Below are 15496 nucleotides of genomic sequence, written 5' to 3' on the forward strand. Positions count from 1 at the left end.
GGCTCTTTGCTGCACTCTCTGGCCAGAGTTCTTCAGCTCTTCGATGTGAGTGGTGGGGTCGGGTCGGGTCGGGTCGGGTGGGGTGGGGAGGGTTTCTTAGGGGGAGTTCAGTGGAGCTCAGGTTTCATCAGATGGAGTATGTAGCATGTAGCCTCGCTTGTCACCAACACAGATTGCAGGTATTGGTGAGGTGGTCATCCGTTCTCTCGGTATACTTCCATCACTGACGTGTGAGAGAAGAGGTCCTTAATGGCTGAGGAGCTGATTTTAATTTTGCTTTAGTTTGCTTTAGTTTTCCTTCATATACTGTCACGTTGGAAATCACATCACATGGAAATCAATAGGAAGCACTGGATATTAATATTTGCATGTGCGGATATTTATTCAACTCCTGATTTTGCAATCCGGGTTGGTTTGAGCCGATCTCATGCAGGTCGTTGAGTTGGAGGGGGAGGGGGAGGGGGAGGGGGGAGGGGGAGGGGGGTGGGGGGGAGCCTTCCAAGAGCACACTTGAGATACTTGACTGCTTGTTTATAATCTTCTCTCCAGATGTTTCACACATTAACCGGGGCCCTGTTTCTCAAAGCACGATTACTGAGTTTGCTGGATAACACCACTGAGTACAACCCAAAATCTAAAACATTGACTGAAGTAAAAAGAGCTGTTCCGGGTTTGTTCTCGGCAGGAATCCTGGTCCTGTTTGATATACCCCCCCGGGCCCAGTCGCATTAAGCAGGTTTCGGCAGCTGCACAGAGTAAAACCCAGAGCAGCTCTTTTTACTTCAGTCCATGTAGTCTGTGCCGTTACCTGACTCATTACTCCTGCTTTGTGAAATACCCCCCCCCCCCCCCCAATGCTGTTTTCTGGTATGTCGGCTGAATGAATCACTTTGCCCTCTGGTCTGTCTGTGTGTCTGTGTGTCTGTCAGGAGGAGGAGAAGACGGTGCGGGAGGCGCAGGCCCTGCTGGAGGAGTCGTCTCGTCACGGCTGCCTGCAGAGCTCCTACCTGCTGTGGGAGCGCCGGCGCGCTGCCGCGGTACGTGACCGCCGCTCCGTCGCTTTCCGGGCCCCGCCGCCCGAAACGCCCGCAAAACCGTCACCGAGACCCTCACCCTGCCCCCCAGAGCCTCCTGCGGTCAGCTCTGTGTTAGCGTTCCGTGTCGATGTCATCCGATAATCTATTCGATAGCCTATGGTTACAGAAGCGTATTAAACGTGTCCGTGTCCGTGAGAGACAGCCCGCATTTCTCAGCCGGACTGCGGACGGGCCTGGCGGTGTGGTGTTGAAGCCCCGGGCAGGGCGGGTGCTCCACCCCGAGAGCAGCAGAAAGCCGCTACGCTTACGAGCCCGAGATCTGCTCTCACTGCACTAAACACACAGTCATGGAGTTACTGTTCTTATGTCCCTGCAGTACTTAAACTCCCGTTCTCACTGAACTTTGTAAAATCATTTTGTTACATTACATTACAAGGCATTTAGCAGACGCTCTTATCCAGAGCGACGTACAACGAAATGCAGATGTCTTTTGTGTCTTGTGATGCTTATTTTGCGTCTTGTTATGCAAATATGCAGGTGGTTGCCGACTTTATCGTAGCATTATTAAAGGTACAATGCGTCATTTCGGACTTGGTCAAGAGAGGAATAGCAGAAACAAACGCCTTCAAACCACAACACTGTTTCTCACCCCTTCTCTGTGAATGCTCTGACGTTGAAATGCCATTGGCTGTGGCAATTGTAACCAATTTTCAACCAACGAGCTTGAATTATAGTAGTTATACAATATTTTGGTAGTGTCGGGCCATCAACTGAATATTTTGAAACCAGAAATTAAGGACTTTAAACACAGGCAGAGGGCGAGTCAACATGTCAGTGCGCCTTTTCCAATGATAGATAGGGGTTTACAATGTTTGAACACAAAAATCTTACCTATTGTACCTTTGAGTCGGAGGGTTTCACTGTGTTGTTCTGGCTGTGAGCCCATGTGTGCTGTTTGTTCTGCAGTCAGGGCTCAGTCAGTGTACTCTCCCCCTGCCCTGACCCCTGACCCTGCGTCCTGCCTCTCTCTCCCCTCCCTCAGGTGGCAGACCCGGGCAGGTACCTCCAGTGTCTGCGGACACTCAGGGACTACGCGGCCAAGGGGTGCTGGGAGGCGCAGGTGAGAGCCGCTGATCTTTCTCGTGCGTGCCAAACCCCGCTTTCCCGCCGACGCACCGAGTCCCTTCGAGCCCGGAGGCGGCTTTCTCCTTAACGACTCCGGCGGTATTGAGGCCGCGTTCCCGCTCTAAATCCGTCCCTTCACCCTTCCCTCCACGCGCCTCGACTTCTCGCCCGCCCCCGTCTCGTCTTCAGCCTTTCTAAAAATAGTCGGTTCGAGTCGTGCGGGTGTATAACATCCCCCTGCTTTAGTGCTCTCCCCCCTCCATCCCCTCCTGTGTTTGGAGCACTTTGTGCGAGAGCGCGCACAGTCTGGTTCAGACCGGTTATCTCCGGTCTGTACGGACTGTATCATGTCAACCTGTCCTTTCCCCCCCCCACCTACAAGGGAACCCATTTTTAAGGTTAATTTCTATATTTATTGGCTTTTTAAACCATGTTAATTTAGCACCCATGACCGACATTTCCCTCTGTAGAGCTGTCGCAAGGGTGAAGGCTCACCTTGACAACCGCAAATTGTGGCAGGTGAGCGGCAGCCATTTTGTATTGGAACGTTTACTGCTTGTTGGCATAGTGACCTGGTCGTATACCTGTTGGTCGACTGGTAGGAAAAACTGCTAAATAAATAAATTGGCTTGGCAAAGACAAAGTCAAAGTCCGCTCAGGGCACGGATTTGTAGAGCCAGCTAACAAACAAGGGGATGCCAGGAACAAAACCCCTTTCTAAACCTTTTTATTTCTTTTCTTTTTTTTCATCAAAAATAAATATACAGTACTATGCAAAAGTCTTAGGCACCTATATAACATTCTGTACAGATAAGATTCTTTCAAAAATAATTATATGATAGATCCTAAATAAACGTACTATACATTTTACATTACATTTTAGTAATTTGGCTGAATAGTTGAAAACGGAATCAAATCAATATTTTTTGTGACCACCCTTGGGTGTTAAAACTGCATCCCTTCTTTGAGATATAGAACTGCAGGACGGCTTTGGCTAAGACAATCAGCAGGGAGGTTGTTCCAAGCATGTTGGAGAACTTGCCACAGTTCTTCTGCAGACTTTGGTTGGCTCCTTGCTTCTGATCTCAGACAGCCTTGGTCACGTTTTTATGTAAAAAGTTGCTCACAGTAATATGTTACTTTTTGAAATTAAATGCAAAAATTAATATTTTGAAATCTCAAATGTGTTCTTTTATACTAACACACACACAAATAATAAAATATGTATATATAATAAAGTCTAGGGTGCCTAAGACTTCTGCACAGGACTGTATATGATTTAGTGTTTTTATTATTTGAAAGAAAATTACACAGTTGAATTTGTTTTTCCTGTGCAAAGCCTTTTTACGACCATTCCCACCCCCGTCTCCGATCATACTGTGAACCTCCAACTGTAAAATGCTTTCATGGCGTGAATTGTAATTTGTGTAAACATTGCCTGTAGCTTAATGCGTCTTCGTGCGGTAAGATATTGTCCCCAGTTGGTGGGTTGAGTTGAGCTGTAGTGTCGTTAAAAAATAAAAGCTGTTGAGTGGGGGTGGTGGGAATAGAAATAACTGGCTGCAGCCGTGATAACTTGTAAGTAACACGATCCCTTTCTCCCCTATTCCTCTCCCTCAATTCAATTACATTCAGTCTGCTTTTTTTGCCCATTGTAAGTGTTTCCAAAGCAAACATGCATATGTTTAACGGTTACGAGTAAGACATTAACAATAATGAATACTACTTATAATTACAGTGAGAATTTCTGATTGTTGCCCGTGAAACCATGAACAGACCCGTGCAGCTGTTGGGCCTTTGAGCTTGGCCCTTAACCGCACATTGCTCCTGGGGGGGGGGAAACGTCCCCTGCTTGGTCTAATCAGCTGTAAGTTGATTTGGTTAAAAGCGTCAGCTAAAATAACTGTAATGGTTGTGATTCTCCCTCTCTCAGCTGGCTCTGGCTAAGCTGTGCTGCAGTGGGAACCCTCTGGGCCTGGAACAGCGCACCTGTGCGGACCTGGTGGCACAGGTGTTCCGCTCCTGCCCGGCTCCCCGCCGACGCACCGAGGACCTGCTCCGCCGCGGGATCAACGACACCATGAGGTGGGGTGTGTGTGTGCTGGGGGGGTGTGTGTGTGTGCTGGGGGGGTGTGTGTGTGTGTGCTGGGGGGGTGTGTGTGTGTGTGCTGGGGGGGTGTGTGTGTGTGTGCTGGGGGGGTGTGTGTGTGTGTGCTGGGGGGGTGTGTGTGTGCTGGGGGGGTGTGTGTGTGCTGGGGGGGTGTGTGTGTGCTGGGGGGGTGTGTGTGTGCTGGGGGGGTGTGTGTGTGTGCTGGGGGGGTGTGTGTGTGTGCTGGGGGGGTGTGTGTGTGTGCTGGGGGGGTGTGTGTGTGTGCTGGGGGGGTGTGTGTGTGTGCTGGGGGGGTGTGTGTGTGCTGGGGGGGCGTGTGCGCTGGTGGGGCGTGTGCGCAGGTGGGGCGTGTGCGCAGGTGGGGCGTGTGCGCAGGTGGGGCGTGTGCGCAGGTGGGGCGTGTGCGCAGGTGGGGCGTGTGCGCAGGTGGGGCGTGTGCGCTGGTGGGGCGTGTGCGCTGGTGGGGCGTGTGCGCTGGTGGGGCGTGTGCGCTGGTGGGGCGTGTGCGCTGGTGGGGCGTGTGCGCTGGTGGGGGTGGAGCCAGGCTGGCGTGCAGGGGGGCGGAGCGGTCCCCGGTCTTCAGCCCAATCCCACGGACTGACCACCGACTCGTAGGGCGCTGGTCTTCCTCTTCGTGCGCGCTTATTCATTCATTTTAACCACTCGCGTTTTATGGATGAAATGAAGCGCCCCCGTTCTACGCAAATGAAGGTTTTTGCCATTCCAGCCTCGGCAGAGGGGGGGGTAACTGCTCCCCGGGGGGTTTCATCTTCTTTCTGTGGGTTTGGAGTTATTCCCACACCCCGGCGGCAATCAATTTCACAATGTTTGTTTATGCGGAATGTTGCGGGACCTCCAGGGGAGATTACGCCTTCTGTTTTGTTTATTTTATTCATTTGTTTTTGCCTTCTCTCCCTTTTTTATTTATTTATTTATTTTTTTCTTTCTTTGCGCTCCCTCTCCTCTCTTTCCTCTCTCTCCGCTCTCAGGTACATTCTGGTGGACTGGCTGGTGGAGGTGACCACCATGAAGGACTTCTCCAGCCGGGCCCTGCACGTGACCGTGGGCTGTGTGGACCGCTACCTGTCCCGACACGCGGTGCCCAAAGCCCGGCTGCAGCTCCTGGGCATCGCCTGCATGGTCGTCTGCACACGGTGAGCTGCCATGGTCCGGGTTCCACTGCGGGGGCCCTCCGTGCGCTAGGACAGACATACCATAGACATACACGTACAATACTGGGGGGGACCTCCGTGCGCTAGGACAGACATACCATAGACATACACGTACAATACTGCGGGGGCCCTCCTTGCACTAGGACAGACTTACCATAGACATACACGTACAATACTGGGGGGGCCCTCCGTGCGCTAGAACAGACATACCATAGACATACACGTACAATACTGCGGGGGCCCTCCGTGCGCTAGAACAGACATACCATGTACATACACGTACACTCTGGATAAGAGCGTCTGCCAAATGCCATTAATGTAAAAAATAATGCCTTTCTAGAACAGAGCCTTCTCAGATACCAGAGTAGAACAGGCCCATCTATGCTCTAGAACTGTGCCTTAATAGACTCTTGGCTGTGGGGCCCATCCATGCACTCGAACAGTGCCTTAAAAAGATGAGCCAAGCGGCAGTCCTGTTCCCTGTGTTTTTAACCCCGTCCCGCACAGCGATGCTGGGGCGCAGTGCTCTGACCCTCTCCTGCTGGCCCACAGGTACGTCAGCAAGGAGATCCTGACCATCCGGGAGGCCGTCTGGCTAACGGACAACACCTACAAGTACGAGGACCTGGTCCGCATGATGGGAGAGGTCATCTCTGTGCTGGATGGCAAGATCCGGGTGAGTGGATAGACAGACTGAATACAGAAAGACAGACACACTGACCGACCAATGAGTACAGACCAAGTGTCTAGAGCAGTGGTCTCCAACCCTGGTCCTGGAGAGCTACTGGGTCTGCTGGTTTTCGTTCTTACCCTGCAATTAACTATAATCAACTGCTCTAATTTAATTAATTAACTCGCCTCACCTGGTTACCTGGGTCTCAACAGGTGCTGATTTTAAGGTGAAAACAAAAACCAGCAGACCCAGTAGCTCTCCAGGACCAGGGTTGGAGACCCCTGGTCTAGAGTGATGCCCTGCCTTCATGGGGGAATGTTTAAAATCAGCCCTATTGGTTGCCTGTGACCCCTCGCCGGTTGGTTGGCGCGTGCTGATCGGTGGGTGGTCTCCTCCGCAGACTCCCACAGTGCTGGACTACGGGGAGGTGCTCCAGGCCCTGTGCCCCCTGGAGAGACGCAGCTCCCACCTGCTGAGCTACGTCTGCGAGCTGTCCCTGCTCTACACCTCCCTGACCCTGCCTGCCCCCGCCAGGCTCGCCAGCGCCGCCCTGCTGCTCACACGAGCCCTGCACCACCACGGTAAGCATCCAGCCCCCCTGCGGGGAGTCCTGGGGGCCTCCGCTGCTCTGCGCGCCGCTCAGCTTCTTTGGTGCAAGTTCCACCTGCTAAAAACTGCCTTCACATCGTTCTTCCAGTTTTCCAAAACGTGTACTTCATGTGCAGTGGATTACCATATCGGGGACAAAAACATTTCTTTAAAACCTCTTCAAGTCTATTCCAAGATATTTAATTTGACAAACAAGTTTCATGAAAATGTTTTGAGAATCTTTCAGGAGTCTGTCCAGGAGATGCGTGTTCATTATAGCCTATCATTTCTGCCTAGATTTTAAAATCTGTAAATTTTATTATTTTAAGAACTTTGGTTAGCGGGAGGGACTCGACCTGTGGTTCGACCTGTGCCTTGATCGAACCACAGGTGGGTGGTTCCAAGTGATGGATATAAAATGGCAGAAGGGCACTGTGCCTACTGGTCTTCACCCTAAACCCCACCCCTTCATGTCTCGTTTCCCAATCGCAGCTCCCGTCTGGCCGGGCCAGTTGGCAGAATACACAAGCTTCTCGAAGGAAGAACTGGTCCCCTGTGTCATCGAGCTGTACACAAAGTGGTGAGTTCCTTCTTCGGTTTCGCGTCGAGGTGCCTGAGCGTGTGTGCGGTGAACGCGTTTTGGTGAAATTTTGCCCAAATTCGCTGTACGCCCCGTTTCAGGATGGTGTGCAAAGCCAAGTCGCTTATGAGAACAATGACTTATTCCCGCCTCACTGCCAAGACCACATCGGACTGACGTGCTAGGCCTTTGTTTTTCTCTTTCCTGTGATTACATTTTTCTTAGAATTTTGTAGTGATCGAATGAGTGATTTAAGAGCTCGATCCGGAAAAAAAATGTCGTGACCCCCGGAGCCATCGGCCTGTCGTTGGTGAGATCATTTCCTGTATCGAGGAAGAAAAAAAATAAATAAACTGCCGTTGTGCTACTTCCTGTTTCGGCACGCTGTGCCCATGAGTGTTCAGGATGGGTCGGGCCTGGCGCGCCTCCTAGAACGGGCGGCGGGGTGCGCTGCGGTTCTGTTCACGTCCGCGGCGGTCCGTCGGAAAGGCTGCGGAAGCGAACCGTCCGCGGGAGGGCAGGCCCGCGTTTGCAGCGGCTGTGGTGTGCAGGAAGGCGGCCGTCGGGGGCGGCGCAAGGCCGAACTGTCCGCCCTTGATGCGGTCGCGTACTGAGGACCGGAGGTCGCGTCGCGGTCCCGCCAAAGCCCAGGTCGGCCGGCGCGAGGGGGCGGCGTGATTGGCTCGCCGCGTCGAGGGTGGGGGGAAGGGACTCGTCAGGGTCGGGTCTGTTGGATCGCCCTGGTCGCCGTGGCGTATCCTCAGCTAACATGGGCAGTTAGGATACGATCGGCTACCGAATTGGGACCGCCTAGTCCCCTGCCGTCTCCGCAAGCCTGAAGAAGATGGGATTGTGCTCTTCCCGCATCAACAGCCCTGTAAATTAACTTGTATGCACTTTGCTCTGAAGCGGAAAAACTGGTGCAAATTGTTTCGGTGCAGAAGGGGAACTGTTAATTGAGAATACGCCCTGTTCCCCTTTGTCATTCGCGTAACAGGATAGCCTGTATTTCTGGTAAATCCGGCGGGAATGCTGTTTGAAAGGGAATAAACCAGGGGTGCCCAGCCCTGTTCCCTGAGATCAACCCTGCTGTTGGTTTTCACACCAGCCCTAACGAAGCACACTTCGTTCAACAGCTAAAGGTCTCCTTGTTTAGATGTGCTGAATTCGAGTTGAAATGAAATCGTAGATCTCCAGGGAAAGAGTTGCTATGGAATAATATATATATAATAATAATAATAATATAATAATAATATAATAATAATATAATATAATAAACAGAAAGAGGTGGTTCGGTCTGTCGGTGGGTTTCTGTCAAGGCTGGTCCTGATCCCCCCCCCCCCCCCCCCCCCCCCCCCCCGGTCTTGCATTTGCAGTCTGTGCCGGTCACAGGGCTCTTAAATTGGCATGAATGATGCAGAGGCATGCTGTCCCTATGGAACTGGTTGAACTCTCCACAGACATGTCATTTCAACATTTAAAATCCTCGCTCCTCGAAGCTTCCTCTGAGTTTGAAGGTCGCTTTGCTTGTACTTTGGTAAACAGTCCACGCGTCCCCGGTAATATCTTTGCGTGGGTTTTTTTTTTTTTCATAATTTCCACCCGTTTCTTGTTTATCAGGCCTGTTTGGTGCCTCAAACCACACACGGCAGCCTGCCATTGAGCAAGCAATTGAGTCATTATCTCCAGTCGTCATGAATAATCCAGTTGGCTGCCTCCCAGTATCCACATGCAGTGCCCTGTTCAATGCCAGCTTAGAACCCTATCCCGGAGGTTCGTCTCCTGTGCATACGTCTTTAACCGTGTCCCGGGTGCACGCGCCTTGTGTGGCCTCTCTCGCTCCTGAGAGAGCTTGTGCACTCCTGACGGGGTTCGAGTTAAAACGCCAGTGTTTGCCCTGTGCGGCTCACTTCCATTTTGTTTTCAATGTGTGGTGTTGATTACCGGCCGCAGGTGATGAACGTTGTTTTATTTGAAGGTTAAAGAGAAGGAGCACCATAACCTGCTCATGCTGGGAGTCCACTGCAAGGAAAAATAAAAAATAAATGCATAAATAAACAAAAAATGATTTAAAATGAAAGGTGACTTCAATCATTTTTTTTCATAAGGGAATAGATCAGATGGATAGATTGTTGGATTGATGGTGGATTGGTTGGATTGATGATTGATCGAGGTATGGATGGATCGATGGATCGATGCCTGGATCGATGCCTGGATCGATTGAGATTTGGATGGTTGAATTGTTGACTCACTCTGGTGATTCTCGTTGAGACCGTCTCTTGACTCCCTCTCTCTCTCTCTCTCTCTCTCTCTCTCTCTCTCTCTCTCTCTCTCTCTCTCTGCCCCTGTGACTGTGCAGTTTCAGTGAAGACGTGCCCAAAGACTACAGACAGGTGTCCCTGACGGGGGTGAAGCAGAGGTTTGAGGACGAAGCCTATGAGCAGATCAGCAAGGAGAAGGTGAGCCGCCCGTTCTTCTCCACGTTCCTTCTACGGCTGGGCGGAGAAATGACTTCTCCGTCTTGCTCCTTCTGTGCCAACGTGTGGCAGCAGGGTGCGCAGTGTTTCTGTGCCCAAATCTGTTCCCTCCGCAGGTGGTGATGTTCTGCTGTTCATTTAGTTCTGCACCTGTTAAGGACAGGTGCATACTTGCTTACTCAAAACAGTTAGTTTTTTCCGCGCCATGCGTTTTCTTTGTGTGTTTTTGTTTTTAGTTTTCGCCAGCATTTAATCGAAAATGTCAACTTTCAGACTTTTTTTTGGTGATTATGTGACTTGAACGTTTGGTTAAAATAAGCAAGCGTCAGCCCAGCCCGTTTAGTCCATACGTCCTGAAAGCATATTGGTCTCTTGGCCGTCTCCGTGTCACTTCCTGCATCTGACCAACACTTCCAGGTGACTTGGGTGTTGCAGTGCACAGGTGTTGGGTGTGGATGTATATCTGTCTGACCTGTGCTGTGTTTGGTGTGGATGTATATCTGTCTTCACTTCTCTTCATCTGTATTTTACTAGTTATGGATGTGATGCTTTAACTCGTGGAAGAACCTACGCACTTGTAAATCGCTTTGGATTAAAAGCGTCTGCCAAATGACTAAAATGTGATCTGTCTGACCTGTGCTCTGTCGGGTGTGGATGAATGTGCGTTTGACCTGTGCTGTGTTGGGTACAGGTGTTGGGTGCGGATGAATGCGTCTGACCTGTGCCGTGTTGGGTGTGGATGAATGCGTCTGACCTGTGCTGTTGTTGTGTCCAGGTGATGGGTTTTGGGGAGCTGTGTAACATCCTGGGGGTGCCCGAGACGGAGCAGATGCCGTCTGGCCCGGAGTCTTCCTCCCCCGCAGACATCCACACCTTCCTCTCCTCCCCCACCGGAAACAAGAGGTACGCCCCCCCCCACCCCTCTGTTACACGCGGTGTGATTTCACCCAGCTGGGGGTGCAGATTGATGTCCCGGTGCTGTGTAATCCTGGGCTTTTACGAGCGGGCCCTGGTGCCGGAATGGCTGTATCAGGACCGGCATCAGAGGAGATGTTCTCCAATCAGCCGTTTATTAATGCCTGCGCCGCCATTCCGGAGCACTGGAGCCCCCCCGTGATCGATGGCCGCTGTCATGGTTGCCACAGGCGGAATGAGAAACACAAATCCCTCAGCCTCTCGAGAGCTCGCCGGCTCGTATAGGGCCGTAATTTGTAATGCCGGTGTCTGTAGGGGTGTATACTTTCTGTATTATCACTGTGTGTGTGTGTGTGTGTGTGTGTGTGTGTGTGTGTGTGTGTGTGTGTGTGTGTGTGTGTGTGTGTGTGTGTGTGTGTGTGTGTGTGTGTGTGTGTGTGTGTGTGTGTTTGTCCGTCCCTGCAGTGTCTGAGTTTTGGTTTCAAACTTGAGCTGAAACCAAATGTGTAGACACCCTGCAAGGCTTGTGTGTGTGTATGTGTGTGTGTGAATTGAGTGTGTGAGTAACCCTCTGACTCATCTCAGGAGACGGGAGGACACCATGGAGACGCACAGAGGCAGCTTTTTGGCCACCCCCACAGCAGAACTGTCCAATCCAGAGGAGACTCTGCTTGGGGACATCCTGGACTGGAGTCTAGATGCTTCCTGCTCAGGATATGAGGGGGACCAGGAGAGTGAAGGGGAGAAGGACGGAGATGGTGAGTGGGAGAGGCTGGAATGGCGTGTCTGACTCAAAGAATGGTACTGGAACTGCTGGACAGTGTCGCCACAAAGGCAGATTTGTGCGTTTCTGGTACTGATGGAAAAGAGTCCCCATAGAAAAGACCGATTTGTGTGCGTGTTTGGTACTGATGTACTGTGTCCCCATTGAGAGTCCGATATGTGTAGGGTTTGACGATGTACTGTGTCCCCACAAAGACAGATTTGTGTGTTTCTGGTACTCATGTACTGTGTCCCCCACAGAGAAGACAGATTTGTGTGCGTGTCTGTTACTGATGTCCTGTGTCTGGTACTGATGTACTGTGTCTGGTACTGATGTACTGTGTCTGGTACTGAAGTACTGTGTCTGGTACTGAAGTACTGTGTCTGGTACTGAAGTACTGTGTCTGGTACTGAAGTACTGTGTTTGGTACTGATGTACTGTGTCTGGTACTGATGTACTGTGTCTGGTACTGAAGTACTGTGTCTGGTACTGAAGTACTGTGTCTGGTACTGATGTACTGAAGTACTGTGTCTGGTACTGATGTACTGATGTACTGTGTCTGGTACTGATGTACTGATGTACTGTGTCTGGTACTGATGGCCTGTGTCCTCCGTCTGCTCTTCCCAGCATCCCATGCGGCCGTGGTGCTCATGGAGCAGAAGGAGGCGCCAGCAGACGTGCACCAGCACTGCCGCGCCCTGTCCAGCGACGAGGAGAGCCTCTGCGAGCGGGAGGCGGAGGAGGACGAAGACTGCGACGACGACGACGACGAGGAGGAAGGCGGGAGCCGCTCCTGGGTGTGGGTGGACGCGAGGGAGGCGCAGACAGCGGGAGAACCCCTCCTCCTCCGCCGCTCGTTCAGCGCGGACCTCCACAGCTCGGGTTACTCCTCCGTGCAGAGCGCCAGCCCGCCCCCCTCCCAGCGCTCCGGCCCCCTCGCCGAGCTGAGCCCGCCCCCGCCGGGGGCCTCCGCCCGGATCTCCCCGCCGGGCCTCCACTGCGCCTCCCCCTCGCAGCCGTCCCAGAAGCCCCGGGGGCAGGTGAAGAGGAAGAACGCCGCGGCGCACAGTGACGAAGAGACCAGGGAGGAAGAGGATGAGGTTGCCGTGGGTTTCCTCCTCCTGTAGAACACTGACCAGCACCGCACAACCCCCCTCCCCGGGTTTTCCACACACACACACACACACACACACACACACACACACACACACCACCCCCCTCTCCGGAGCACTTTGAGATGCCGATTTCTCAGCCCCAGAAGAAGGATTTAACATGGGTGTAAAACCACACCCTCTGATACGCAATGAGCTTTAAAGAGAAAAAAAAGTTAAAGGAAGACAGAACTCTTACTTGAAATCTGTGATGTTTGGCCTATTGATATGTTGTCTCAGCTCTTTTCAGATCCACTACTTGACACTGTGCAAGATATCCCAGAATTCAACAGTATTTAATGAAAAGAAAAAAAATCTCACTTGTTGGATTTTTGTTACAGAAACCACTAGTTCCTTGTATGTGTGTTTGTGGGTGTGGGTGTGACATCGCATTCATCTCTGCCAACTTAAACAGTGTTTTGTCCACTGTTGCAAAAACCTTACTCAGGTGCTCAACATTCAGACTGAAACCTCGAAAATTGCTCCAGATGATCTGTATTTATACAAAGTGTTTGACACTTTCCCCAACTTGTCACATCCTGCAGTATTTTGATTGTATTTTTAGCCTACAGCATCCTAAGTAGTACACCAGTGTGCCCCGTTACTGATGTCTGAACCTAGGGGCTAAATGTTACTGCACTCCTTTTTCTGAAGTCATCTTTACATCTGTTCTTTGCCTAAGTTGTGTGAATGAATGGTTTCTCTGTCACTCATCCTCTATCTTGATTGTAGAAGCACAGGCTGTTTTGTTTGTTGTGGTGTTCTACGATGACTATGAGGAGCTGGTTTGTTTGTTGTGGCGTTTGTGGTGTTCTATGATGACTGGAGCTGGTTTGTTTGTTGTGGCGTTCCACGATGACTACGAGGAGCAGATGTTCAGCATAGTCTACAGAGACATGTCTACCTACAGATGTGCATGTACTGCACATTCATACGTGCTTCATTGGACGTGCTGAATCGCTTGCCTGTTGAACGTTGGGAGCCATAGATGCACAGGATTGTATACCGTAGGACGGGTATTCAGTCGCTATCGTCTCACGAAAGCGCACACACACACACACACACACACACACACACACACACACACACTATAGGAGCGCTGCTTGTGATGCCACCACAACCGGACCTGACCACTAGCACAAGGAGGACCGCGACCGCAACCACGCTGCTAATTTAACGCGTGGAAAAGTGTGACGCCGCCTGTGGCACTTTGAAGTTTGGGGGAAGTTCAGTTCAAACAATGTTTGAGGCTAGAGACGTATGGCAACGTTTGCTGTGCTAGACCAATCGGCTACTCTCGTGGAGTGCGCACCGAGGTTCACTGTGTTGCTCGTCTTTTCTGGATGCCTGAAGGGAAGCTGTGACACTAAACTGCATTAAGTTATTCATTTTTAAGAGTTTGAAAGTACTGTACACCTGCCAATATGGTCCTGTAACACTTGGGACAGAAGAGCTGTCCACAAACCATTGTAATTGTAAATAGATGTGAATAGTTCTTTGCGTTAAGACTATTTTATAACATGGTTTGTGTGTAAATATGTACATTTGAGAAAGCTGTGACTGGCTGCTTTACTTGAAACAGAAATGGAAAAAAAAAAGAAAAAGAAACACTGCCACGGTGTACCTGAAGGTAGCGCTCTAGCTTCCTTCAGTGCTGTCTGTTCCCCACCCCAGTCTTACCTGTGTGTGAATCTATTTTTATTGAATGCTTCCCTCCAATAATCAAACTGTTACTTGAAGGGATTATTTAAGGATTGTAAAGCCTTGACAAAACGGTGAAAATAATTGTATTTGAATCTCTGGCTGCACTTGTGATGTGAGCTGAACCTAATGCCATTGTGTGTGTTTTTTTTATGTTTTATTGTACTGTAGAACAGGGCACACAAATGAAATGCAAATGCCTTGACCTAATGGTCCTTTCAGTAATCCAGGTAACGATCTAAAGAAGCCTCTTGTTTTTTTTATTTGTTTTTTTTTTTTTATATTTGCCAATAAACTTGGAGGAATAAAGTGATTGTTTTTGATTTATTCAATTTTGGGGGGGCTGGGGGAATAATGGGAATTTTAGGACGAGATTCACCACATACCTTGTCTTCACTGAAACCGCAAGAGTACTGACACTGATGACACAGAAACCGATGTTGCTGCGGCAATTTTGGGTCCCGGGAGTTGACAAAAGGCCCTTTTGGCCCATCTGGTTTTGGTCGCTACGAATGAAATGACCATTTTCTATTCAGACCAGCTCCTCCTGTAGTTTCTGTGTGATTAATTTCCAACTGAAAACTACGCCCTAAAAGCAGTTTACCAAACAATTTTAAGATGGCTGGGGATCACACCTGAAGATCTACAGTAAATTAAGCCAGAAACTGGGCAAGGTCCAGTTCACTGGTGAAAAAGGCCCCAAGTTCATATACAACACAAATAGTAATGATACAAAACGTTTGCATTTAGCAGACCCTTATTTAGAGTGACTACATGGTATCAATTCACACAACTCAATATTTTACGGAAGCAATTCAGGTGAAGTGCCTTGCTGAAGGGTACATGGTGTCCTTCCTGCTAATGAAACTCCTATGTTACAAGCCCAGTTCCTTACCTGTTATACAGTTATACAGTTAGTGATGCAAACTGTCGTTTTCTCTTGGTTCCAAATGTGCTTATTCATCTGATGACACAGGCCAGCATCCAATGTGGACTGACCATTTCAAATGGTCACCGATTTTCTGACTTCAGAGCAGGTGAATCGATCTCTGTAACTTTGATTTTATTGGATAGGCCTATGCCTCAAGTGCACATGTTCATATGGCCAGCTAGTTGTTACATTGCTAGTTAGCGAGTTGTTAGAACTCCAAAAGTTGTTCTTGTCATCTGATTTTAGATATTATCACGTTCAGCGAAGTGACAA

At 50.2% G+C, this 15496-nt stretch overlaps 1 protein-coding gene across 1 annotated transcript in view; it reads left to right on the top strand.

Annotated features, from left to right (window-relative positions):
- The window catches only part of ccnf (cyclin F), a 20365-nt gene extending 5790 nt beyond the window's left edge, over positions 1-14575 (top strand). Inside the window, exons 6-17 of the mRNA XM_061224505.1 lie at positions 1-45; positions 930-1037; positions 2080-2157; positions 4096-4247; positions 5262-5426; positions 5997-6120; positions 6518-6698; positions 7198-7285; positions 9645-9744; positions 10538-10665; positions 11263-11435; positions 12068-14575. The exon at positions 1-45 is cut by the window's left edge and continues 9 nt beyond it. Of these exons, the coding sequence (XP_061080489.1) occupies positions 1-45; positions 930-1037; positions 2080-2157; positions 4096-4247; positions 5262-5426; positions 5997-6120; positions 6518-6698; positions 7198-7285; positions 9645-9744; positions 10538-10665; positions 11263-11435; positions 12068-12567 (1842 nt within the window). The 3' untranslated portion in view covers positions 12568-14575. The remainder of the gene's footprint in view (positions 46-929; positions 1038-2079; positions 2158-4095; positions 4248-5261; positions 5427-5996; positions 6121-6517; positions 6699-7197; positions 7286-9644; positions 9745-10537; positions 10666-11262; positions 11436-12067) is intronic.
- Positions 14576-15496: the final 921 nt, after the last annotated feature.

This window comes from Conger conger, chromosome 16, assembly GCF_963514075.1.
Source record: "Conger conger chromosome 16, fConCon1.1, whole genome shotgun sequence".
Classification (NCBI taxonomy): Eukaryota; Metazoa; Chordata; class Actinopteri; order Anguilliformes; family Congridae; genus Conger; species Conger conger.